At 44.5% G+C, this 27,711-nt stretch overlaps 1 protein-coding gene across 5 annotated transcripts in view; it reads left to right on the top strand.

The window, feature by feature from the left end:
* The window catches only part of SCML4 (Scm polycomb group protein like 4), a gene marked incomplete at its 5' end in the record, with an annotated part of 62,287 nt that extends 38,757 nt beyond the window's left edge, over positions 1 to 23,530 (top strand). For 4 of the 5 annotated variants that reach the window (XM_082668920.1, XM_082668921.1, XM_082668919.1 and 1 more), the window contains 3 exons: positions 7,561 to 7,848; positions 16,861 to 17,006; positions 19,527 to 23,530. In XM_082668920.1, coding sequence (XP_082525046.1) covers positions 7,561 to 7,848; positions 16,861 to 17,006; positions 19,527 to 19,652 — 560 coding nt within the window. In that variant the 3' untranslated portion in view covers positions 19,653 to 23,530. The remainder of the gene's footprint in view (positions 1 to 7,560; positions 7,849 to 16,860; positions 17,007 to 19,526) is intronic. The other variant, XM_082668922.1, reaches the window with a different exon arrangement.
* Between the last annotated feature and the right edge of the window lie 4,181 nt (positions 23,531 to 27,711).

Below are 27,711 nucleotides of genomic sequence, written 5' to 3'. Positions count from 1 at the left end.
TTCCACCATTAATTTACCACCTTCACAATTTTTGCTATGTCTGACTAAAACCGATAGAAGTGTTTACTCAAGATATTCCTTGAAATGGATTCATTTCTTTTAACCGTAGCCTTTAGTCATCTTAAGCAGTGATAACTTATCAGTGAAATCATAGTTTGATGAGCTAACTATATTTTATTGCTGTGCACTAAAATATATGACTGTAATAAAATAACGTTCACCTGTTTTTGTGTCCTCCAAAAAGATACATGTTCAAGTCCTAACCGCAGGTACCTGTGAAAGGGACTGTCTTTGGAAATAGGGTCTATGCAGAGGTAATCAAGTTGAGGTCACACTGGATTACGGGCGCTAATCCAACGACTGATGTCCTTATAAGAGGGAAATTTGGACCCAGACACAGACAAAAAGGGAGAACGCCATGTGACCACAGAGGCAGAAATTGGAGTGGTGTGTCTGCAGCCAAGGAACACCACGGATCGTTGACTATCACCAGAAGCAGGTAGAGGCAAAAAAGGATCTTCTAGAGCCTGCAGAGAGCATGGCCCTGACGACACCTTGATTTCAGAACTGTAGCCTCCAGAAGTGGGAGAGAATATATTTCTGTTGTTTTAATCACCAAATCTGTGGGAACTTCTGCAGCCTTAGGAAACTAATACACCTAAGTGCCGCCGAGAATCATCCCCTGGTGGGCCAGCGCAACACGTTTTAACACTCGGGGAAATGCTGAGCCGGGTGCTCTGTGAAGGTCCTTTTCAGGCCTGGGGTTGAATAATGATGGCCTTCATTGTATCAGCCATTTTTACACTCAGGTATGATGTAAGTGTCAGCACCCCTATTTATAAAGGTGAGGAAAAGGCTGCGTTAATCGGGTTTGAGCAGATGCATCTGTCAATTCTGAATGGCACCCTGATGTGTGCACCTGAACGTGCTAATCACTCCCAGGCTTCCTGGGAGCTACAGGCTGTGCAGGACCGCGGCTGGGGCTTAGTGATCTGTTTCCATGGCTGTCCACCTGGCCGCCTTTGGAATCACTGTCACATCCTTTGCTGGGTAGAGGGCTATTGCTTGACGCTCTCTCAAGTCGGTTTTACTTTCTGATGAATTCATTTGGATCATAGCCCAGAAGCTGGCTTTTATTACCTTTGATCTCACCCATGGTTGTCTGTAGTTTTTAAACCAATAAGGTCCATATTCCCTTGTTCCCCATTTCCACATGTTGTCATAGGGGAACAATGTTCCATCTGCATCTCTATTTTCCAGCTGTAGTGCAGATTGGTGAATATCTGCATTCCCTACCTTAGACTATCAGACTTCCATAGGCATATTTAATTTAGATTTAATATATTTAATAAACAGAATAAATGTTTTAGATTTTTTTCATTGTTTACCGTGCATCTACATGAAGAATTTATATTTAGTTCTTTATAATCTGAATTTTAACACGTCTTCTGTGTAACAGCAGCCTCACTGCCCAAATGTCTACTTAATATTTATTGAGAGCCTTCTGAATGCCAAGCACCATGCCAGACACTGGGGACACAAAAATGATTAGTATCCCAGACTATGGAAACTTTTCAATGAAGGGAATATAATGGCAGGCTTCCTGCTCACTTGCTTGGAATGTGCTGGCCCACAGTAGGTGCTCAAAAAATGTTAGTCTTCCTCTTCCTCGCTCCATTCAAGAAGCAGCCTAGTATCTAGCTCCATAGCCAGGTCCTTCCTGCTGATGTCTTCTGACCAGGAGGGAAGATGCAATAGAGGCCATCTAGGGGAAGGTGCAGAGTTCCAGGTTCCTGAAGACATCGTTCAGCACTGCATTAGCTACAAAGCATGAGGCACAGAGCATGCATGCCTACCCTTTGCTGCTCAGTTTTCCTGTGTCCAAGTGGCCAAAGCAGTGTTGGATTTGACTGTACAACACTCTCAAAAATGTGTTTACAGCCAAACACTGGGCCTCCACAATGAGTTTTTAAAAGCAGCTTTATGGAGATATAATTCATACATCATACAATTCACCTATTTAAAGTGTATTATTCAATGGTTTTTAATATATGTGCAACTATCACCCCAGTCAACCCCGATTCCCCCAACCTCCAAATCCTAAGCAACCACTAATTTACTTTTATCTCTATAGATTTGCCTATCCTGGACATTTCATACAAATGGAATCATTTGATATGTGGTCTTTTGTGGCTCAGTTTCTTTACTTAGCATAACATTTCAAGGCTCATTCACATTGTAGCACGGATTAGTACTTCATTCCTTTTTATGCCTGAAATTATTCCATTGTATGCATATGCCATGTTTTGTTTATATATTCATCAGTTGACAGTTTTTTGAGTTATTTCCACATTTTGGCTATTATGAATAGTGTTTCTGTAAACATTCATATATAAATTTTTATGTGGAAATTTCATTTCTCTTGGGAATATATATATATATATATATATATATATATACATACATATATATACATATATATATATCCATACACACACATACATACACACACACCTAGGAGTAGAATTGCTGGGTTGTATGGTGAATTTATTTTTAACCATTTGAGGAAGAGCCAGACTGTTTTCCAAAGAGGCTGCATCATTTTACATTCCCACCAGCAGTGTGTGAGGGTTCCAATTTCTCTACAGTATCACCAACACTTGCTATCATCTGACTTTTTGATTATAACCATCCTAGTGAGTGTGAAGTGGTTCCTCATTGTGGTTTTGATTTGCATTCCCCAATGACTAATGATTTAGAACAAGTTTTCATGTGCTTATTGGCTATCTGTCTATCTTCTTTGGGAAAATGTCCATTCAAGCCCATTTTAAAATTGGGTTATTTGTCTTTTGATTGTTGAGTTGTAGGAGTTTTTTTAATATACTCTGGATATGAATTCTTTATCAGAGGTATGATTTGCAAGTAATTTCTCACATTCTGTGGGTTTTCTTTTCACTTTCTTGATAGTGTCTTTCAAAATGCAAAAGTTTTAAATTTTGATAAATTCAATATGTCTATTTTTTCTTTTGTTGCTCATGCCTTTGATGTCAAATCTAATAATACCTTGTCAAACCCAAGGTCGTAAAGATTTACCCCTATATTTCCTTCTAAGAGTTTTATAAGTTTTTGCTCTTACATTTAGGTCTTTGATCCATTTCAAGTTAATTTTTGTGTATGGTATGAAGTAAGGGTCCAACTTCATTGTTTTGCATGCAGATATCCAGTTGTCCAAGCATCAGTTGTTGAAAAGACTATTCTTTTCCTATTGAATGATCTTGGCACCTTCATTGAAGATCAGTTGAACATGACACATAGGTTTATTTCTGGACTCTCAACTCTATTCCATTGTTCTATATGTCTCTCCTTAAGTCAGTACCACACTGTCTTTGTTACCATTGCTTTGTAGTAAATTTTGAAATTGGGAAGTGTGACTACTCTACTTTATTCTTCTTTTTCCATGATTGTTTTGGCTATTTATGGTTCCTTGAAAATCCATATGAGTTTTAGAATCAGCTTGTCAATTTCTACAAAGAAGTCAGCTGAGATTCTGACAAGAATTGCATTCAATCCATAGATGAATTTAGGGTGTAAGATGGTAATAATCTTAATAATATTAAGTCCTCTGATTCATAAACATGGAATTTTTTCCAATTAAGTATTTAGATCTTCTTTAATTTCTTTCAATAATGTTTTGTAGTTTTTAGAGCATAAGTTTTATACTGCTTTTGTTAAATTTATTCCTCAGTATTTTATTCTTTTTAATACTATTATAAATTGAATTCTTTCCCCAATTTCATTTTCATATTGTTTAATGCAAATGTATAAAAGTACAATTGATATTTGCATATTAATTTTGTATCCTGTAACTTTACTGAATTCATTTATTAATTTCAATTAATAAAAGTGTGTTATTGGATTCCTTAGAATTTTTTACATACAAGAGATAGTTTTACTTCTTCCTTCCCAAATTAAATGCTTACCTACTTGCCCTGGCTGGAACCTCCAATACAATGTGGAATAGAAGTAGCAAGAATAGAGACATCTTTGTGTTGTTCCTGATCTTAGGAAGAAAAGCATCCGGTCTTTCACCATTAACTACGATGTTAAGTGTAGGTTTTTTTATGGATGCCCTTTTTCAGCCTGAGGAAGTTCCCTTCTATTCCTAGTGTGTTGAGTGTTTTTCTCCTGAAACAATGTTGGATTTTTTCAAACGCTTTTTCTGCATCTATTGAGATAATCACATGATCTTTGTTTTTTATTGTATCGATATCACATATTACATTAATTGATTTTCAGATGTTAAAGCAACCCTGCATTCCTGAAACAAATCCTACTTGATCATGATGTATAAGTCATTTTGTATGTTAAGGATTTGTTTTGCTAGTATATTGTTGAGAATTTTTGCATCCATATTAATGAGACATTGATCTGTAGTTCTCTTGTGATGACTTTGTCTAGTTTTGGTATCAGGGTATTAGTGTTCTCATAGAATGAGTTGGGAAGTATTCCCTCCTTATATTAGTCTGCCTGGCTGCCATAACAGAATACCACATACTAGGTAGCTTTAACAACAGAATTTATTTTCTCACAATTCTAGAGGCTAAAAGTCTGAGATCAAGGTGTCATCAGGGTTAGTTTCTGGTGCTACTTCTCTTCCTGGCTAGTGGACAGCCACTTTCTGTGTCTTCACGTTGCCTCATCTCTGTACATGTGTGTGAAGAGGGAGAGAGCTCTCTCATGTCTCTTCCTTTTCTTGTCAGTACTTTCTTTTTAACCAGTCCTATCAGGTTGAGGTCTTACCCTTAAGACCTTACTTAACCTCTATTTCCTCCTTATGGACCCTCTCTCCAAATATAGTTGCAATGGGGGCTAGGGCTTCAACATATGAACATTTGAGGGGGACACAATTCAGTCCATAGCACTCTTTTTTTTACTTTTTGGAAGAATTTGTGAAGAATTGGTTTTAATTTTTCTTTAAATACTTGGTAGAATTCACCTATGAAGCCATCCGAGCCTGGGATTTCTTTGTTTTTTGATGACTAATTTAATCTCTTTAATTGTTATAGGTCTATTCAGATTGTCTATTTCTTTTTGTCAGTTTTGATAGTTTGTCCATTTCTTCTAAGTTACCTAACTGATTGGCATAGAATTGTTTGTAATATTTCTTAATAATCCATTTTATTTCTGTGAGATTGGTTTTAATGTCATCTCTTTCATTTCTGATTCTAGCAATTTGAGTCTTCTCTCTTTTTTTCTCAGCCAATCTAGCTAAAAGTTTGCCAATTTTGTTGATCTTTTCGAAGAGCCAGCTTTTGGTTTCTTTGATTTTTCTCTATTTTTCTATTCTCTTTAATTTTCACTCTAATCTTTATTATTTTCTTCCTTCTGCTTGCTTTAAGTTTAGTTTGCCCTTTTCCTCCCAGTATCTTAATGAGGAAGATTAGGTTATTAATTTGAGAATGTTCTTCTTTTTAAATATAAGTATTTACAGTTACAAATTTTCTCTAGGCACTGCTTTAGCTGCATTCCATATGCAATGGTTTTTATTTCCAGGCAAGCTCCATATGCATCCCCATCTATGAGAAGACCTGCTAGTTCCCCTAATAAAATCTATTCTTAATCTTTCAATATCTATGTTGTGCGAGGAATCCATACATGAAGAAGACATCTGGATCTTGTGGCCCAAATGTGTTTACTCATTGCCAACATTGGAGGATCCCTTGGTTTTTGTTATTCTAATGCCTTTGGGGAATGTCTGTATCTGTTTTGATCATGTGTAGTATATAGATGATTGTTGATGGGGCTAGACAGATATGGTCTTGTCTGGGGTGGGAGGGACTGAAGAAAAGGAATTACTAGAATATTTTTCTTCCTCTTTCTATCCCTATAATTACTCTGGACTTTGTTCTTCAAAACAAAACAAAGCAAAACACCCCACACCATTTGGCCACAGGTATATAGCTCGCAGAGTTCAACAGGCTGCAAGAATGAGCTTTAAAAGTGTAGAAAGTCCTGATCTACTTGGGTGGGGGAGCTGATGATGAGGTTGGCAGAGCCTGCAGGTCCTCTACTCCCCCTGCACTTTAGATTGGTTCTTTCTCTCTCATCTGCAGGGTTTGGGGAAGACCATGGGGCCATCCAGATCAGCATTTGTGTCCCTAGTTTGTTAGCTTTGGTGGAAGGTTAGTGCCCTTGTGTGTACTGGAACTAAAAGTGTGGGGAGGAAGCACCATCACACCTGTGTCAGAGCCCAGGCCAATCATCAAAAAATCTACAAACGATAAATGCTGGCGAGGGTGTGGAGAAAAGGGAACCCTCTTGCACTGTCGGTGGGAATGTAAATTGATAGAGCCACTATGGAGAACAGTATGGAGGTTCCTTAAAAAACTAAACATAGAACTACCATATGACCCAGCAATCCCACTACTGGGCATATCCCCTGAGAAAACCATAATTCAAAAAGAGTCATGTACCACAATGTTCATTGCAGCACTATTTACAATACCCAGGACATTGAAGCAACCTAAGTGTCCATCGACAGATGAATGGATAAAGAAGATGTGGCACATATATACAATGGAATATTACTCAGCCATAAAAAGAAATGAAATTGAGTTATTTGTAGTGAGGTGGATGGACCTAGAGTCTGTCATACAGAGTGAAGTAAGTCAGAAAGAGAAAAACAAATACTGGATGCTAACACATATAAAGGGAATCTAAAAAAAAAAAAGGTTCTGATGAACCTAGAGTTAGGACAGGAATAAAGATGCAGACATAGATAATGGACATGAGGACAAGGGGGGGGGAAGGGTAAGCTGGGACGAAGTGAGAGAGTAGCATTGACATGTACACACAACCAAATGTAAAACAGATAGCTTTGGGAAGCAGCTGCATCACACGGGGACATCAACTCACTGCTTTGTGACCACCTAGAGGGGTGGGATAGGGAGGGTGGGAGGGAGACGCAAGAGGGAGGGGATATGGGGATATATGTATACATATAGCTGATTCACTTTGTTATAAAGCAGAAAGTAACACACCAGTGTAAAGCAACTATACTCCAATAAAGATGTTAAAAAAAAAAAAAAAACCCAGGCCAAAGTTGTTACTCCTAACTCTGGGACACTGTGACTCTGGCTTGATCTCTCCCAGGAATCATGGGCCAGGTGCGGGAGGCAGTGGTGATGGGCAAGAAAAGACGGAGCAGGGAGATTCTGCCAAGCTGGCAGAAACTCTTGGAGGAGCAGAGCCATGGAGGGAGAAAGACCTTTGTTTGAATTTTATTTACAAGTCATCAATAACCAAGATAATCACATTTTCCTCAGAACATGGAGGGTCATATGTCCCAATCCCTACTAAAATATGCTTTGTTGGTGAGGTGTCAATCTGCTGAGAGGTGAACTATTTGGGATTATGCCGTGGTATCCATTCCTTCTCATCTGCCATCCCCACAGATAGCGGCACCTGTGCTGCCGGGGAAAGGTTTTCCAAGACCCAGCACCAGGTGTCTTCTTGAACTGCTCTCTGATCTCTGCTTCTCTGCTCTGCCTTCTTGCTTAGCAAAAACAGTCACCACTGAGGAGTGCCTGGTGAACCCTGCGAGCATGAGCCGCTACAGCGTGGACTCCTCCTCCGCCTTTAGCCACAGGGGCTCCCTGCCCACCTCCTCTTCGTTGTACTGCAAGAGGCAGAACTCTGGAGACGGCCACCTTGGGGGAGGCTCAGCCACCACAGTCGGTGGTCCCCATACCAGCCCCATGTCCTCTGGAGGCCCCTCAGCACCTGGGCTGAGGCCCCCTGGCTCCAGCCCCAAGAGAAACGGGACCTCTCTTGAAGGAAACAGATGTGGTAATGTAATGCGTGCACTGCCTTCCCCATGACCTAACCTCCTCTGCCCTTGCCCTGGGACCACCAAATGTAGGGAGACCAGGGGACTGTAGCGGTCTGAACACAGCAACACTGGGAAATTAGAAGTTTCCACAAATCCCTTCATGGATTTTTGTTGTTCTTGAGGGCAGCTGACTTCAACCTTTGACCATAAGCAAAGAAAATGGTGTATTAGAGTAAGTTAGGCTGTAGGAATAAGTAGAATCCAAAATGTACAGTGGCTCAAATACAATAGAAGTTTTTTATCCAGGAGTCCAAAGTGGGTGTTCCTAGTTGGTGTGTGTATCCCAACGCAGGGACCCAGGATCTGTCCATTTCATGACTTTCCTGTCCCCTATGGCCCCCATGCCCCATGCATCTAGTGGTAGAAACGGAAGGAACAAACGAGGAAGATGAACATGTTTCCCTAGAGCCTGGAAGTGATGCCCATCGCTTCTACTCACGTTTCATTGGCAAGAGCTGGCCATTTTACCACACTTAACTCTGGGGGAATCTGAGAGGTGTAGAGTAGCTCTGTGCCCGGAAGAAGAAGAACCAGAAGTTGCTAAAGACTTTTCTCTTGCACAGTGGTTGACTCTTGCAGGGTACAAACACGTGGGCAGACCAGAGTTAAGTAAAATTCCCACAATGCTGGTTATTTATTTATTTTTTTTGTCCCGTAAGTTTTTTTGTTTTGTTTTGGTTTTCCATTTATTTATTTATTTAGGCTGCACCGGGTCTTAGTTGTGGCATGTGAACTCTTAGTTGTGGCATGCATGTGGGATCTAGTTCCCCAACCAGGGATCGAACCCAGGCCCCCTGTGTTGGGAGCCCGGAGTCTTACCCACTGGACCACTAGGAAGGGCCTCCCACAATACTGGTTATGATGCTACTTCTGTCTCACCCATTAAAGTTAGCTTATTGGAATGCAGTGTAGGAAGGTACTGTCATTCTAGGGGTAGGTTGATGTCCATTTTGATTTATGTTATTAAAAAAATCATTTTCAATTCAGTATTTGAGTATGAATAGAGCATAGTGGATAATCACATGGACTGTGGAGCCCAATGGCCTGGGCTGGAATGCTGGATCTGCCATTTTCTGACTGTGTGACCTTTTGCAAGTCTGAACTTCTTTGTGCCTCAGTTTCCTCACCTGTGAAATTGGAATAATAATAATAGCACCTACTTCATAGGTTTGTTGGGAGGATTAAATAAATTCATGTGTATTTAGTACAAGGCCTAAGAGTTAGTAAGAGCTCAATAAACATCAGCAATGACAGATCACGTGAACACACCCCTCAACAGATCACAGCCCATCAACTCTACACCTGAGAACTCTAAAGAAAGGAGGCCAGAGGCCCGGGAGTCAGGGAGTCTTCATCTTGCCCCTCTGGTGCCTCCTGCGGGCTGGCTGTCTTCTCTGGCATTTCTGTTCTGAGCCTTGGCTCGTCCACTGGTAGCCCTGACAGCCACAGTGGTGAGCTATCGCGTATGATCCCAGATCCTCCACACACTCCCCTCAAAGAGCCTCACCATCACAGATGCGCCTCTGTGGGCCCAGGAGGGGAGACAGTTTTGAGGGGCAAGGCACTGTTCCCTCAGCCATGGGGGCTCTTGCCAAACATGGATGGCCCTGCTCCCCAACATTGTCATGCAGGGCCGTCGGCCAGGCAGGTTTGAGTGGGCAGAGCCCATTTTCCAAAGGGGAGAGACGTTGTTGCATCTGATTTCTAAGAACAAGAGAAGGGAACAAAACCTGCATCATAAAGTAAACGCACAAACCCGCATCATAAAGCAAATGAGGGGCAGCAGTTATTTCCTAGGTTTATCCCCAGAGTTAGTGTAATGTCAGACATATAGTAGGCGTTCAGGAAACATTCTTTCTCTCTACCCCATTCCACTCCCCACATGGAGCCCAGTGCCCTCACATTGCCCCTGCTTGTCAAAGCCCTCATCCTGGGGTCCCTCTGCCCGTCACACGTCTCCTTCTCTCAACCTCTTCTCCTCAGTGCAATTCCCAGCTGCATGAGGTGGTGATCACAGGACACCAGGCTGATGGAATGGACTCATAAACCTAAGAGTATTGCCATTCTTTAAAAAGGAGGTATTTACTCTCCTATTTAAGTTGGTGAAATCTTAGACCCTATGTCTTAAGTGTAGGATTTCAAGTAGTAAGGGGAAGGCACGATTTGAATGGAGAGAACTTCTACCACTCCATCTGTCACTGAAGAGTTGTCTGCCCCATCCCAGCCCATCTGGTGGCCCAGATGAGGGGAATCCAGGACCCTTCAAAGGGGTCTCAGGTATTTAGCTCCCTCCCCCTTTCTCTTTCTGCCTCCTCCCAACAGAGTCCTGGGACGAACTCCCATCCCAACTCCAACAGCCCCCCTGTCCTTCCTTTTCATCTCTGCTTCAGCCCTTTGTTCTCCTGGAATTAGGTCCTCATCTACTGTCTGAGTAATCTAGCCAAAGGGAAGCCCAGACCCTTGCTCAGAACAAGCTCTGAGAGAGCCCTCTCTGTTAGAGCCCTAGATGCACCCCAGGAGAGCCCCACTAGCTCAGGACTTCTGCCTCTCAGGATCTTGGGTGAGACCAGAGAAATGGAGCCCACCAGTGCCTGCTGCCTTCCACTCCAAGCAAGCCACTGACCGTGGCCAGGAAGATGTAAGCAGAAGTGGAAAAAAGATTGGGTCAGCAACTGGCAGTTTCAGTCACTGCTGATTAGAAATGTTCCTTCCCTCCTGTTTCCTCCTGTGGCACTTTGTCTCCTCATCTCTAGTACTTCCTCTCTCTTGTCCCATAGTAGGAGCCAGACTCTCAGCTTCATGAGGTCTCTCACTCATATTTGAATCCTCTGCAGCCCCAGGAAAGGGGCCTGTTTGAGGCATATCCTAAATAGCTATTTATTGAGCACCTACTGTGGGCCAGACACTTTCCACACAATATTTCTGACTTATTATAAGTTATATCTTATAATTTATTATTATAGCAAGTATATATTATTATTGTAGGTATTATTATATTCAGTTTACATATACAGCAATTGAAGATCAAGTCAGTCAAGTGTTTAGTCAGGATTTGACTTCAACTGACTCCAAAGGTGGCTTTCAAAATTATCCCAGGGATTTTCAAACCATGCAAAATGGGCTTCAAGGGGTCCCTCAGAGGTTCTAGGGCATAGGAGAGAGGGGATGGGAGCAGATGGTACTCCAACACTGCCCTCTTTAACCAGGGCCTCTTCACATTAGAAGAGTGGGGTTCTACATTTGTGTAGTTTGAACAAAGTTTGCACAGCTAAACGCATTTGGAAACCATGGAGATAAACCATGCTGAATTGAGTGGCAGTATATTAAAGTAGGAGAGAAAACCCCTGGCCTCCTTACCCATTTGTCACCTAGCTGCCAGTCCAGGTGCCAGCTGCAGGCCCTCTGGAGGGCTGTTAAGTTTTCCCTCCACCCAAAGAAGTGCTCAGTATTGCTCTGAAATTGCATCCCAAGTGAAAGCAGTTGGTATTAAGAAACCATATCTCTTTAAGGGGGTTTGACCTAAGTCATAAACCTGGAAGGGACATAGAAATGTCCTTTGTGTCCTCCCCCATGGTGCTAATCAAAATGGTTTAAAACCGCAGAAGCCAGAAAGTGGCATGAGCCTGCACAGGACAGTAGGTATCGATGACGTGACAAACTTCTCAGTCCTCTCTCTCATGTAAATACCTACCCTGGCCTCCTGTTGTCTTTTTTTTTTTTTAAATGTGCAACTCTTTTATTTAAAAAATTATAAAATATTATTAAAGGACATAAAAATGAATAAATCAATAGTTAAATTATACCCATCAATTGACCCAATATCATGATGGTACTAATGCTACCCAAATTACTGTGTATATTCCATTAAATATGTTCATGTCCTATGACCCAATAATACTTCTAGGAACATAACCTATAAAAACTTCCTCAGAGACATGTGCAAGGAAATTTTTTGCAGCGCTGTTTGTAATTCCTCCTGCTGTCTTGATACATCATGCCCATCGCCTCTGTCAGTGGACTCTGAAGGGATGTATTCAAAGGACACGTTTCCCTGTTTTTTTGCTGATACTCAGGTGAAAATCTGAGAGCTCTCCTCTGTCTTTCATCCAAGATATAATCACTAAGAGCTATAAAGAGGTTTTAGGGCTTCCCTGGTGGCGCAGTGGTTGAGAGTCTGCCTGCCGATGCAGGGGACGCGGGTTCGTGCCCCGGTCCGGGAAGATCCCACATGCCGCGGAGCAGCTGGGCCCGTGAGCCATGGCCGCTGAGCCTGCGCGTCCGGAGCCTGTGCTCCGCAGCGGGAGAGGCCACAACAGTGAGAGGCCTGCGTACCGCAAAAAAAATAATAATAAAAATAAAAATTTTTTTAAAAAAGAGGTTTTAGATAACAAAAGCTTCCTGACATTTGCATTAACAGGAGATGCTGTAGCATTCCCAACCACAAGTATGTCCAAGCTTCAGAATTGAAGTGACTCTGACATTGTTATTACCACTCATATGCTTTCCATGGGTTGGAGTTTGATTCCATAGGGTATGGTGTTGGGTGACGGATAGAGAACAATTCAGCAAGAGAAAGAAGAATGGGGACAGCGCTCGATGTGGGGGGCGGGGAATGAGTGAAGGTGCGGCACGGCTTATTCATTCCAAGGAAAGAGAAGAGTTTGTTCAGGGACGCCAAGGGAAATCATGCTGGGAAATTTGGGGTTCAAGTCAAGCAGACTGAGCTTTCTTTACTCTGTGGAAACCAGACATGGCTGAACAGGGAAGTGAGCTGATGACCACAGAATTTAGGAAGACAAATCTATTGGCCATTATGGAATGATACATAATAATAAGAATAGCAACTATCTTTTGATTAATTCTTACCGTTTAATGCTTCACATTATCCTATTTAATCCTCACAACATGGTAGGTGTTTGACAGGTGAGGCAACTAAGACTCAAAGAGATGTTGGTCAGTCCTGGCCAGAAGATACTTATGGAGCACAATATGCCAGGGCCTCTTCTGAGGTCCAAGGATGGAGCTGTGAGCAAGACAGATGTGGGCCCTGCTCGCTGACAGCGTCCAATTCCAGAGAGGCAAACGTTAACAAATGTTAACAAATGATTCTGAGGGGCCCCTTTTGGAGACTGATGGGCTTCCTTCCAAGACGCTTCTTGTCAGGCTCCAGCCCAAAGCCATATAGTCACTTGACTCCTACAATACTTTTGAGAAACAAGATGAAGAAACGGAGGCTCATAGAGAATAGAATGATCAGGTCCAGGAAGGGGCTCAAAACCTGGCCATTGGCTCTGCATTCACTGTGCTTTGCACACAGACACACTGATGAGGCTTCAGATGTCCCTCGTGTTGCCCGGGACAGCCTGTGGTGTGAAGGGACTTCGGAGATCCTTCCTAACTCCTTATTTCACACCAAAGAAGCACAGAGACGCTTGCACAGAGGGTGGGTGGTAAGGGCGTCTAACTCCCAGCTTATTGTTCCTTCCATTCTTCCACATGACTCTATTGTTAGCTAAAAAGTTTCCTCTGAATTATGAATGAACAAAAGGAAATTATGCATGTGCTTGTGGGTCTGTGTGAGACAGAGAGCGACTCACAGGCAGCAGCACGAGTACCGGGGCTGTGAAGATATCCGGGGTTGCTTTAGATAGATTCACAGTCAGTCTATTCCTGGTGGATGTGAGTTCAGCGTTAGAAACAGCCACCACCATCCTTCATTCTACATCCATTCACAGCTGGGTTTTACTATACACACATCTCCCGCATCGCCCAGGGAACAGACCCGACCACGTACGAAGTTCTCGGCGCTGGAGAATGCCACCTCCCATAAAGGCAGTTGGCAAGCGCTTTGCATGCTCTGTTCCTTTAGGAGCAAGATATTTTCACCTCTATCACGTCTGACTGCTGTCCAGTCACATCTGCCTGGCCTGGCTGTGTCAGGCCAGACCCATCTGTCTTCCTGACACCTTCGCAGCAGCTGGAGGGGCTAGTGTACTTATTATCTTTGTGTGAGCACAGGCCATTGCAAAGGCTCTTCCAACCTGCTAGAAAGTTCCCTCTCTTCCTCCTAGAGCTAATTCATGGGCTTTGGATCCTGAGCAGGTCCCGAGGTGTGACAGCTTCCCGCTGCTGTCTTGTGTGACTGTGAGGCACCTCAGAAAGCAAAAGTGAAAACGCCCACAGCTAGTACCAGGTGCCAGGAGCGGAGCCACTTCCCCTCCACATTCATCACCTGGAGAGCTTCCCCATAAAGACAAGCCAGACCACCTTGCTCAACTCCACGGCTGTGGCTCATGGGGAAAGTATTTCCCTGGCCTTTTGCTCAAAGGACCTTAGGCTCCCATGGATGGTGTTGTGAGTCGGTCTGGTGGTTTTCCTTCCTGTCAAACACAGGAAATTAGATTTGACCTCCGCTCTGATCACTCTAAAATCATTCTTGGCACTGAAGACTTCCCGCCTTTGTAATCAGAGCATCTATTATCACCCTGATTATCGCCGACGCTCCAATGGGGCAGGCTCCAAAGGCAAATGCGATTTCCGTGGTTCCTCTTCCCCATGTTGAGTGCAGATGTCTTTAAATGCAGTGAAATCATCTCTAATAAGCATGTGTCGGCATTCAGATGGCCCCAGGGTGTATTAACAGTTTCCCGCCAAAATGCACCACCCCAGCCCGCGCCAAATCACCTTAGGGGACCCTTCCAGATCCAACAAGGAAAAGGCAGGGAAAATCTCAAAGTAAATCCAATTCTCAACCAAACTATTATGTATTTAGGACAGACTTCAAATGTGATGCTGTACTTTTCTCAGCACTACTGGAGAACCGTGCACTTCTCAAGTACATTGAAAAGAGGAGGAAAAAAGGAGACAGCAGAAAACCACTGCACCCTGAGATTAAAGAAGGGAAATGGAAGTGAAGGCTTCCCAACTTCTAACTTAGATTTATTCTGTAGGGAAGCTGCTTCATTGTTCAGAGCCTGAAAATAGGATTAAGGATTACTCGCACAAAGCTTTTGTGTAAGTTACTTATACTGTTTCTGCAAAGTATATTGAGTCATTTTACATTCATTGAACCCATATTACAAATATATTTGCATGGAGCTGTGGAGAGTCAATGATTATAAACTCTGTAATGAGAGGATCCCATTTTTCACCAAACACTTTGCCCAGGACCTGGTACACAAGAGACACTCAGTAGATGTCCGTGGATGAATAGGGGGAAGATGCAAAAGATAATCCTCGAGAAATTAAAACTAACTGGAGGTTCCAGGCAAGCACATGCATAATGGTAATACAAGGCAGATGTGGAAAGCATCTTTAAGAAAAGCGCAAACAAAAATTTGGGAGTTAAAGGTAGAGGAAGATGACATCCAGATGGCAGGACACGGAAATGCTGCCTGTGAAGGGGTCTACCTGGGCTTTGATGGCTGGTAGAGCTTCTTTGGAAAGGAGGGAAGGTAAACACCTTCTAGAGAGAAGCAAAAGCACTAGCTAAGGTGGAGACTGGAAGCTGGAGGAACTTTCAGTCAGAACCAGTATGCCCAGATGGGAGTGTGCAGAAGGGCAGGGAGGCGGGCAGGGAGGCAGGCAGGGTGCCTCCTTCCCTCTGTGGACCACCTGATGCAGGTCAACCATAAGGCCAGCCCCAATCCCACTTGCATCCTCACAGCTGCCCTTCCAGGTGGAGAGCATTGCCATTTTACAGCTAGCGACGGACAGCTCCAGGATTTGTCCCTAGGTTTCTCTGGCACCAAAGCTCTTCCTCTCTATCCAGGCAGGAAAGATGTTCTTGAGACCAAAGAGAGCCCTTGATCTTGTGCTAGAGTACGGACTTGGTGCACGGGCGAGGGGCATCCACAAGGGGCACTAGGGAGAGTGTGAAGACGTGACAGTTTTTGCTCTAGAAGGAATAAAGCGTGAGGTGAGGACATCTGCTAGAAAACCTTTGTAGAGGGTCAGGTAAGAAGTTCCCGGATTGGGGCAGCAGGGATGGAAGAGAGGAGACCAGTGTGAGAGGCATCCTTCTAATAGCTTCAGAATAATTAAATGCAGAGAGCAAATAAGGGACAGGAGGTAGAGATATCACTGAGGTTTCAGAAACATGAGAGATAGGAGGGGATGCTGGTTCTAGGGAAAGAGGATGAATTCGTTTGGGATATACAAAACAAGTCACCCCCTAAATATTGCCTAAATATTGATTCACTACTCTCTCCTCCTTCATATGTCCTGCACCTTTTAATCTGCCATGTGGGAAAAGCATTTATGCAGCAATGCAACTCATGCCACAATCACTGACCAGGGACCAGCTGTGGACCAGGCACAGAATTAGGCTCCTGTTGTCAAGGAATCCCTCATCTAGTGGGAGGTTGGAGTGCGTGCTCTGACAGACCTGAGGGCTGGCGAGGTGCTCAGTGTAGGCAGTGAGTCTTCTTTCTGCACATGCAGAGCAGGGCATGGACCTCTCACAGACAGGGCTTCTGAGACCCAGGACAAGCACAAAATGCCCCTCCATTCCGCTGCGTCCTTCTTGTCTCAGGGTGACACCAGTGGAGGCGGAAAGGACCTGAAGTTGTTTTGGCATCACAGCACTACAGAGGTCTATTTGGAGCTTCATGGAACCTGGTTACAGCAGGCCCGGGGCCCACTGAGACAGGACTGATCAGGAGGGGTCTTTAAAACTCTAACATGGGTCAGCATTTCAACCTGCTGGAGGAGATCCGTTTTCCAATGCTCTATTCCCTGGGAGAGCAGAGAACCTCTGTGTAGAGGGGGAGGCTGCTGCCCTTAGGAGTGGCCTCCGGTGCTCCAGGCTCCTGCCAAGAGCAGGCACTTCTGGCCTTTCTCTGTCGCAGGAGGTCACTCGGGCCGCCGCCTTGGACTCGAGGGCCAGGTGGGGACAGGAGGCACCAGGTAGGTGCCAAGGCCCGAGGCCTGCTGTCTCATGGCCTCCCTCTCTGTGCTCTACCTTCCAGCCTCAAGCCCTTCTCCGGACAGGCAGGACACCCGGCGGCCAAGGAGCAGGAACCCCTCTACCTGGTCCGTGGAGGATGTGGTCTGGTTCGTGAAAGACGCAGACCCGCAGGCTCTGGGGCCCCACGTGGAGCTCTTCCGGAAGCATGTACGCGCAGTGGTGGGCCTGGGGGCGGTCAGGGGGCTGCGGGGGGCTGTGCACTGTGGCCGGGGGCACCACTCAAGGGAGGCCAGACGGAACCACAGGGTTCTCAGAGCGGAACAACCACCTAGTTTCTTTGTCCCATCCGTTCCCTCACTTTGGCCTTTATCAGGAGTGCCTGTTTTCCTGCCCATCCATCCGTCTGTCTGTGCATCCGTCTGTGCATAAACAAACGTTTATAGCACACCTACAATATGCCAACAGACAGTGCCTATTCCTAAGCTGCTTTGAGGATTAAATGAGAAAATGCACATAAAGTGTTCAGCACAGTGCCTAGCTCGTAGATGGCCTTTGATTAGCAGGCCATTTACATATTTGCATAATTATTTAGGAGATTCTAAAATATATAAAGATGGTAATTTTTTAAAAAAAGGTAAGAATTAGTACTTTACCTGCCAAGCTTCCTATGTCAGTTATCGACTGTTGCTATAACCCGTCACCACAAACGTAGTAGCTTAAAACCACACAAGTTTATTATCTTACAGTTCAGTGGGTCAGGAGTCTGACAGGGGTCTCACCGGGCTAAGACCAAGGTGTCGGTGGGGCTGACATTCTTTCTGGACGCTCTAGGGAGAACTCATTTCCTTCCCTTTTCAGCACTGAGATCCGCCCTCATTCTTGGCTCCTACCTCACTGTCCTCATCCTCAGAGCCAACAACATCAAGCTGAGTCCTTCCCAGGCTGCCAACTCTTTGGTTTTTTCTTCTGATTTCTTCCTCCACTTCGAAGGGCCCTGTGATTGCACTGTCTCCTCCCTCCCCAATAATCCAGGATACGCTTCCTATTTTAAAGGCAGCTGATTAGGAGCCTTCATTCCATCTGCAGCCTTAATTCCCCTTTGCCAGGTAACCTAACATATTCACAGGTTTCAGGGATTAGGACGTAGCAAGGACCACAGAGGGGTTATGTTTAGACAGATCTGGGTGGGAGGACTCTGGCTTCCTTCCAGCATGACAGGAGGCAGTGGAAGTCTAGGAAGTGGGGGAAAGAGAGAACATTCGGCAGTGAGGCCCCGGGGAGGGCCCGCAGACGAGCTCTGAGTGACGCAGGGTAGGTGCTTCATCAGTGCTGGCTGAGTGGCTGGCTGGATAGAGGAATGAGAGGGGCTGCTCTATGAGTCCTGTACTGTGCCTCTTCTCCCCACCTGAGCACCCAGAATCTCTACCCTTGGTCTCTAGTAATCTGAAAATAGCACTATAGGTGAAGGAGGAAACCCAGCCTTACTAAGGAGTGATACAGTGTGGTAGTACAGGCGGAATGATTGGCTACAGCAGTGAAAAATGTGGTACCTACTGGTATGCTCTCGGGGTTCTTATACATGTAGCATAGATGACCTTTACAGTGTCCCTCCCACCTTCCCACCTGCATTAGGTGTTCTTTTTTTTACATTTTTATTTATTTATTTTTTGAACTTATTTATTTTATGTATGTATTTTTTTGCTGCACTGGGTCTTCATTGCAGTTCAACATGCGGTCTGGAGGGTTACCATTTTCAGAGACAAATGGGAGCAATATCGGGACCTCAGAGGATTGGCATTCCCTTCATAATTATTTGTGCTAAACCCTCAGATGAAGCAGGTGCATTATTTAGTTGTATGCCACCTAGTATTATTGACAGGGCCAAAAAAACACCTGAAATCCCTTATAGAGTGTTGTTAGCAATTTGGTAATCAGCGAAAGGCAGGTGAGTGTCCCACGAAAAGAAACCAGAGATTAGGATGATGGATGGAAGTCAGGGCCTTATACCAGCACCTGGAATGGAAAGGTAACTACTAGTTTCAGGGTCTAATGGGATGATACTTTGCCGTAGTCAGTCCAGGCTGCTGTAACAAAGTACCACGGACTGGCTGGCTTATGAACAACAGCGATTTATTTCTCAGTTCTGGATGCTGGCAGTCCAAGATCAGGTTGCCATCAAGGTCTGCTTTTGGTGAGACCCTTCTTCCAGGTTTCGGACTGCCATCTTCCCATTGCATGAGGACACTAATCCCATTCACGAGGGCTCCACCCTCATGACCTAGTTACTTCCCAAAGTCTCTCCTCCAAATACCACCACTTGGAGGTTAGGATTTCAGCATATGAATTTGGGGAGGGGGTAGGGGGGGCACATTCAGTCCATTGAACACTTCTTTCTTGTTTAGCCCTAGATTGGATGAAGAGATAAACGTATGTGGGATATTGGGAGTATGGCTGGGACTATGTTAGATTCCTTCAATCAGGAGAGAGCAGGAATATGAAAGATCCAGTGTATCAAACGACCCCAGGGACACTATGGGAAGAGGAGCACATAGTATTTGTAGGCTTTCGTTTATTTTCTTAAGGTCTTGCCTTGGGACTAAGAGAATATGCATCTAAGTCAATCCATATTCCCTTACTTTACTCCCTGACCATACTCTAACTGTGGCCACTATTTGATTACTTTGACCACTTTCTGGGTTTTCTTTTTTTCTGATTCTGTTCCACCAGGAGATTGATGGCAATGCCCTCCTGTTGCTGAAGAGTGACATGATCATGAAATACTTGGGCCTAAAGCTGGGACCTGCACTGAAACTCTGCTACCATATCGATAAACTGAAGCAAGCCAAGTTCTGAAGGTGTTTAAAAGATAGAAGCAAAATCCAGACAACAGATCTCCAGATCCTCTTCTGCCTTAACAACATTTGCCACCATCACAAAGATTCTCTCCTGAACAAGAACAGCCACAAAGACTTGGTCTTTTTATAAAACTCGTGCATCTTGACCTTTTAAAAAATTCAACATGGCCCTTTTGAAAGGTTCTTCTGTGTTGATGATTTGCCAAAAAATTACAAAGAAGCCTGTTATTTTTAACATTTCTGGTAGGTTGGTTGCTCTTAGGGTGGGTACTGTTTTTATAATGAGAATGTGGAGAACTGAATGCTATCACCCAAGGAGGACACTGGAGACGTCCAAGGATGTGAGAAGAACCTTTGTCCCTGCAGGCTCTGCGGGGACGCCCACCGCAGCACTACCTGTCTTTAGCTCTGACTTGGGGACCCTATCATTGTGAGCCTTGCTTAATTCAGCTCTGGAAGCTGTCTTCTGAGGTTAAATGCCTCACCTTGCACTATCTGGAAAACTTGAATTCTTTCACTCTCTGAAAGAGAAGGGAAAAAAAAGTCTTTTCTATTCCTAGTTATCTGAAGTACTGTGTTGCCCCACTAGAGGGAAGACTGCTAATGTATTTTCCGGACCCTCACTTCAGCAGCCTGATATTCAATACCCAGTGGATGGATTAGGGTTTCTGTGAACAAGACCTAGCCTACACAGACACAGGGAATTTATTCCACAGTCAGCACCACAGATTGCAACTTGGGAAGAAACCGTCTTCTAGAAGGTTCTAGTTCATATCTAATCATTACTGACTGACTGAGGTGCACCAGCAGCAAAGTCAAGAATTTGGAAGCACGTTCTTCCCAGATGGGGCTTAGGAGTTCCTTCCCTTCCAGCGTCATTACTGAGGTGTCGATGTATTGGCATGCCGCAGAGCTTAGTGACATTTAGCCATGGTGTTTCTTTAAAAAAGAAGAAAGATGTCTCTACTAAGCTTTGAAACGGGAGAGTGTTGATTTCTAGTTACATCGTGGGATTATATAGTTGTATGTGTGGCTAATTTTAATAATAATAGCATGTACACAGACATGCTATTATTGGGTTTAATTCAATTTACAAATAGGTTTTCCTTTCTCACCGTGGAGTAATAGAAAAAAATTGATTTCTACCCTTTTGCAGCTGTGTCCAGAGACGGACAATGAATCCACAATTTACTAGGCAGAAGGGCAGCCTTGTCTCCATTCTTCTTTTGATCCTTTTCCTTTCTCTCTCTCCCTGTCTCTTTTTTCCTTCCTCTCTCACTGAATAGGAAACGTATCTTCAAAATGAATTTGCCTTTGCCGTGGGCGTGTCCTCTTCCTTAAAAAACGTCCGTAGTGCTGTAAGGGAGGAGATGAATACTAGACTTTGTGATCTCTGGGAGGGGGAAGATCAAGGGCCACTCAGGGCCTCCCTTGGCCCAAATGCAAATCAGAAAAGGCACACCATCCTCGGGATGCAGCCTGGACGGGCGTCTTGGCCGGTGAGTGGAGCAGGGTGGGATTGCAGCCTTCTCACCCCTCCACCAGGTGACCTTGTGCAGGACAAGACCTGTACAAACTTGAGGGCAGCCCTGGGTAGATCTGTGTATTGATCCTCTATAAATCAGTTAGAACTTGGACAAGGATCATAAGAAACATTCCAAGCCATGCTCTTAGACCCACTTGATGAGTGGTATTTGAGAAAGCACATCAGAGCAAAATCCTTTTTAGACACGCAAATGGTGGCGGACTTAAAGTGTGACAGAAAAGGGATAAAGCAGAGTGTCCTAAAACTGCCCATGGAACTGAGCTTGCGTTATCAGGCTGTGGGAGAGCTGAATGTCTTGGTCCCGGCACCTGACAGAACTACCCTGAATCAGGCCTTGGGACAGCATCTTCAAGATTTTGAAACAATAAATGGACTCTGTCCCTCAAAGTTTGTAAATCGTGAAGTGCTCACTGCTGATCTGGAGTTAGATAGTTGCCCTCAAAAAACCATGGGTAGGGCTTCCCTGGTGGCGCAGTGGTTGAGAGTCCACCTGCCGATGCAGGGGACACGGGTTCGTGCCCTGGTCCGGAAGGATCCCACATGCCGCAGAGCGGCTGGGCCCGTGAGCCATGGCTGCTGAGCCTGCGCGTCCAGAGCCTGTGCTCCGCAACGGGAGAGGCCACAACAGTGAGAGACCCGCGTACCGCAAAAAACAAAAAACAAAACCATGGGTAGTGTATATATTCAGAACGGCCAGTGTGAAAACAGTGAGATCCAGAAAATCCCACGACAGCCTATGTTCCTCACTCCACCATTTTTGCTCAATTCTCTGAAACTTGTGGTGCCTCTTGCATCAACATATACCTCATATAGAGATTTTCAAAACTTTCTACCATTCTTAGTAGTGCCTCCCTCGGTACAAACACATCAACATTGGTGCCGCCAAATCAAAATCATCTGCAAACTTTTCAGGGGAGAGAGATTTTCCCATCTCAAGTCTAGGAGAAAACTGGGTCCACGTTCATGTGGAACTGCTCTCACAGAGATGCTATCTCATTTTGCATTAAACTTTAAGCAGGACAGATTGCTGAAACCATGATATTTAAGGTTTGACTTTTTAAAAATCTCATTACTCTTGAAATGAATGCTGTCACGTCAGAGAATAACCTAAGGAGGAAATTCTTCCTTTCCTGTTTTTGCACTGAAATGCAGTTAGCCGACCAAATTATTGTTGCAATACTGCAATTAAATTAATTTTCACCCCTTTCAAAAATCTTGTCAAACCAGGCAGTTCAATAGCTCAGCAAATGTAAAACATACCAGGCCATCTCCTCTAAACGGACCTTAGGCAGAGTCATGTCACGTGTGTCATTCTCATCTGAATGGGAGCTTATTTGGGGGCCCTTGAACTTGTACAGATGTGTTACTTGTTATTCCATGGCAGTAGATTTGCTCCAGGTTGTGGTAAACAATGATATAGTTTTGCATAATTTCAAATTAGTGTGTGTGTGTGTGCTCATGTCGCAAACATTTCCAATTACACTTGTCTGTTAAACACGTTTAAAAAAAAAATCTAGAGACAGTTCTGTTGCCTAAGGCATTTAAAATATTTTATGAGGCACATTATTCCCTTTGTGAAGACTTCAGGTAAAAGAAGTGCATTTCGTCTCTCTGTGTGTGTGTGTGTGTGTGTGTGTGTGTGTGTGTTTCCTGACACTGTAGTGGGAAGAGCCTTTGAAAGTGGCTGGGAGTGTATCAGCTTTTGCATTTGCTTCGTTTCAAATGCCTTCCCAGCTTTGTAGCCCTGAGGCAGAACCCTCTCTAAGCTGTTACTGCCAAGTATCCCCTCTAACACCAACAGGGTGTGCCCTGGAGGCAGCTGGGGGACAGTGCTGGGGTTCTGGGCCTGCCCAGGTCAGGTGCTAACTGGACTCACCGAGCCAGCCCAGGCTCTACTCCGTGTGACTAAGGGGACAGGCCTCGCCTGGGAGCCCAGTGGGCTGGCTTAGTGCCCACCAGAGCTATACAGCGCTTCCATCATTTCTCTTCGGCAGGGCTGCCTCGTATTTTCCTTTACAGCAGGAGAAAGGAGTGGGGAGCTCCTCAGGAAAACCAAATAGGGTATTAAAATACACTGGGGAGGAATACTGCGTGAGAAGGAAACAGTAAAGAAGGGAGGATAAAAATAACTGTCCTAGGAAGACGATAAGAGAGCACCTCTTCTAACAGGCCCAACCCTCTGAGCTACAGTAACCTATTTTTGTATTTATGTGCTGCATGGAAGATTTCTTATTTTATTTAAATTAAAAGTATGTTTTTTATTACTTTCTGAGATTGTTTTAGGAGAATTTTGTCATGGCTCTGAAGATGATTGGAAGTGCCCAGAAGTGACCAGGGACTTGAAGTTAGTCATTGTCAGAAGGTCTTGAAAGATGGAGATACTCTGCTTTCTAAGAAACTAGCCAGGTTTCCATACGTGTGAGTGGGAGGTGAGTGCTGTGTGACATTCGCTCTGATCTGGTGCTTTTTCAACTCTTCTCCAATGGCTTAAGAGGAGGAGGAGGAGGAGATGGGACTCACGTTTTTTTCCTTAAACCTCAGATAACAAGACAGGCAATTGGGAAGGAGGAGATGATTTCTCAAAACTGCAATATTTTGTTAAGGAGAGGGATGAACACCTGTCCGTGGTCTTGGTTTATTTTTTGTTACAAACTCACTCCAAGAACTAGGTAGCTGCCCAGCTCTGCTGTGGTCTTGCCACGTGCCAAGTTCCCCATGGCATGAGATGACCGTGCTGAGAAGCCCAGCGGTGAGCCCAGCAGATGGTCTGCCGTCTAGAGGTACAAAGAGTCCTGTTCCCATCTTGTGATGTCATCCCAGTGGCTACTTTCACAGGACTCCCGGCCGTGCTGCCCCGGGAAGAGGGCTGGGAGCCTCAGCTTCCAGGGTGCCCTTCCCTCCAACCATTATCCTAATCGAAGACGATTCCTTCATGGACAATTGGAAGCTGGATTTTTGGAAATCTAGCATTTACTTGAAAGAGAATCGTTCTTATTTATTGCCACCAGTTAAATATTATGGAAACATGTCTGCTAACAATTTGCTTTGTGTAATTTGTTCTAATGCTAATAAGCAACAGCTGGGACACTTCCTGTGGTAAATTCCTCTGTGGTTACAGTGGTATCATCACACATGGACTTCACCAAATCACTGTACTTGAGAAGAACGCTCACTCTGGCTCTCCTAGGCTGCAGGAAATTCCCCTAACTTAGAAGCAGTTCTGGGCAAAAGCGTATTTTTAGAGGAGGATTTGCTTTTCTTTGCTCCCTGCTTTTCTAAACAGGGCCCCAGACCTGTGCTCTTAAAATCCTACATAGAGAGCCTGGGGTTCTCCTCACGCTCAGCATTGAGCTTGATTTCCTCCAGAGGAAAACCAGCCAGCAGAGCTAAAGAATGACCCTTTCCTCCAGGTCAACGTGCTGTACGCATAGTTGATATGGGGCACAAGAAGGGTGGAGACGAGTCCGAGGGCCAAGAGCTGCTCAGCAGTTGGTTAAGTAATGATAGCCGACAGTGTGGGCATCTTTCCGTCCAAAGGGTCTAAATATACCATTCGGACTTGCTCTGGGCTGCCAGCCCACCATTCTCTGCTCTGTAGCTCGACCACATGACCTGAGCCTTCGGGTTGGTTCCCTCTATTAGATGCTTGTTGTAAGGGCCAACACAAACGTCTTCTATTGATTGGATCCTACTTTGGAACACAACCAAAGCCTTGCTTCTCCAAACAGCTCACTATGAGACAGCAGACCCACACTGGGTGTCATTTTACAGTAAGCATATGTGACCGAAGGCTACCTCCATCATAAATGTAGCATCCTCCAACCTTAGGCAGCCTCCACCTCCCCATCCAGTGCTGGGGCGCCTTCCCCACAGCCTGACCGCTTCTCATTAGGGGGAGTTGACTCCCATAGGAAGTGGCTTATTTCTCTGTTGGACAGCTCTGGTTGTGAAAACATTATTTCTCAGGGAGGCACAGATGTCTGTGAATCAGACACAGACGTTTGAGATGAAGCCAACTTTGCAATCTTTCTCTTTTTTAACAGAGCTTGTCCATGCAGTAACCACACCTATAATACAAATTGACATTGGCGAATAGATCCCGGCTCCACTACATTAGCGTAGAGGAGCAGACACTGAATATCAATGTGGGACTCAGATAGGTCATAGCCATCAGATTCATCAGCCCTGTCATGAAAAACTATCGAAATTCCTGTGGTCTCACACACACAAAAAGGGTGTCCTGGGAGAATCTTTAGTGTAGTTGTAAATCTGGCTGTGGTCACATAAGCATGTGAGTTACAAAAGTTTGCATGAATGAATCTATAAGTCCATGCACCTCATTAACTGGAAAAGACACTACGAGACGTGGAAGCCCTATCTCTTAATTGTACTCACTGGTGATATAATAAACTAAGGAAGCTGAAGCTTTTAGTTTAGACAAAAACAAGTTATAATTGATGATAGAAAAGTAAACATGGTCGGTTGTGAATTTATGCAAGAGGTATGCAGTTTATGACACCAAGCCCATGTGGATTTCATGCTTGTGTGTGCACGCCCCCGTGAGTGTGTATTTGTGAGTTAGTGCAATAAGAGGTGGGAACTGGGGAAGGTTAGAGAAGGGATTGCAAAGGGAGCTTTTGCTTTCTAGAGCACTCTTATTCAGAAGAGCTATCTAGCAATGATTTAGAAATCAGATCCCAAAGTACACATAACATGTAGTTTATGTAGTTTGCTTAGATAAAATTCTGGATTATGGAGCAGATTCTCGATGAAAATAAGTAGCTACAATTATATCTAGCACCTTGCACAGCGGCACCTGCCATATATTGTAAAAGACACCTCATGAATATTAATTCACTGAATGAACAAATGCTTGACTAGTTTCGTATTTTATTCAAAAAGTCACTAGTTTCTTTTTGAACCCCATATCTTTACTGAAAGGAGAAGTGCCGAAGGGACAGGCCAAAAGAAGAGATAAGGCGTTTCGTTTCCTCTGATTCCCCAAACGCTCAAGGAGGTCAACTCCGTAGTCACTGACTTGCATTTCACTCCTCTTTTTGTCTTAGCCTCTCGTGTTCTACTGCAAGCATCAGAGAATAACAATAGATTCCTTACAGCTTTACTTCTAAGACATCTTTTCCTTTTCCTACTCAATGCTCGGTGCCTCTCAGCATGAGTAGGGTCTCGGTGGGCTGGTTAACTGCTCAAGGACAGCAAGCACCTCCAGGAGGAAGAGAGCACCTTCCCTGAGCCCTGCACTCGCAGTACCTTGCTCACCTTGGAGAGGGCAGGTCAGTGGAGCTGGGTCTTCCCCGCAAGCCACTCTGTCATCATGCTGATGGTAGCCCGCCTGGGAATAGACGTGGGTAGAAGAAAAGCTTCCCCTGTCCTTTTCACTCTTTACCCATCTCCACCCTTGAGAGCAGATTTGGAGAGATCAGGGGCTTCTCTTTTTTCCACAGAAGGTTACATAGGAGCATTGAGAATAGAATATTGTGACTGATTTTTTTTTTCACAACCACACCAAAACTTAGAGTGTTTCACCTTCAAAGAAATCACCTCAAAAGTCTGAGCACATGTTCCAAAGATGTTGTCATTGCTCAGAATATTTCCACTGCATCTCTTTTGGGGTCATTGTTAGATGCTAGAACCCATTCTTTTCAAAGTGGAAAACACATCGTCGTCACTCGAGGGTGGATTTTTTTTTCTTTTTGGAGTCAAAGGCACTGGGGTCATGTCTGGTGAGCAGCACAGGTAATCCCTTGAGATGTAAAGCAGTGTTTCTCCATACTCATTAGTTTGTCTTTTCCTTGTGTGTTTCCTTACTGGGTACAGATGGTTTGAGCAGTAACAGCCACAGCTCATTTGTTAACTTGACTGTATTAGGCAGGTGTCAGTATAAGGAGCTGCAATGCAGAGACTGATTTGAAGGGCAGCGTCACTTGGATGAACATTCAACGTGTTCATTTTAAAGCTCACTTACAGTTCGTTGCTGTATCTTTAGGCATTGTAAGCTGAGGATATTGTGAGTGTACCTAGAGCTCTAGAATAGCAGAGGAATTGGGAGGAAGAAGCCTTAGGGGACACCTGGACAGCTCACCTCCAGGGTAAAGTCTTCTCCACACCGTCTCCCGCTGGTTGCACACTACTGGGGCAGCAGATTGTGGTGCAATACAAAGAAACAAGCTCTCCGAGTTACTGCCTCCCCCACACCCCCATCTCCTCATCTGGAAAAGGAGAGGCACCCAGATGACCTTCAGAGGCATGTACAGCTCAGTTACTTTCAGCAAAGGCCGGTGGGACTGTTGGCTCCTCGGCCTTCTGTTTTATCATTTCCAGCTTCTGCCTCTCCTCCTGTCTGGCCTCGTCTAGATGTTTTCTCATCCTCTTCTCTCATTGGCCCATAGCTCCTCCTCAAAGCCACAGAAGCATCACTTTGCTATCCTTTCTCATTATTTTTTACTTTCCATTTAATTCTTTCTTCCTGTCTCCATGTTTCTTTTGTCTCCTC

The sequence above is a fragment of the Grampus griseus genome (genome assembly GCF_964374135.1).
Source record: "Grampus griseus genome assembly, chromosome: 13".
Classification (NCBI taxonomy): Eukaryota; Metazoa; Chordata; class Mammalia; order Artiodactyla; family Delphinidae; genus Grampus; species Grampus griseus.
This window is presented reverse-complemented; position numbering and strand designations above follow the sequence as displayed.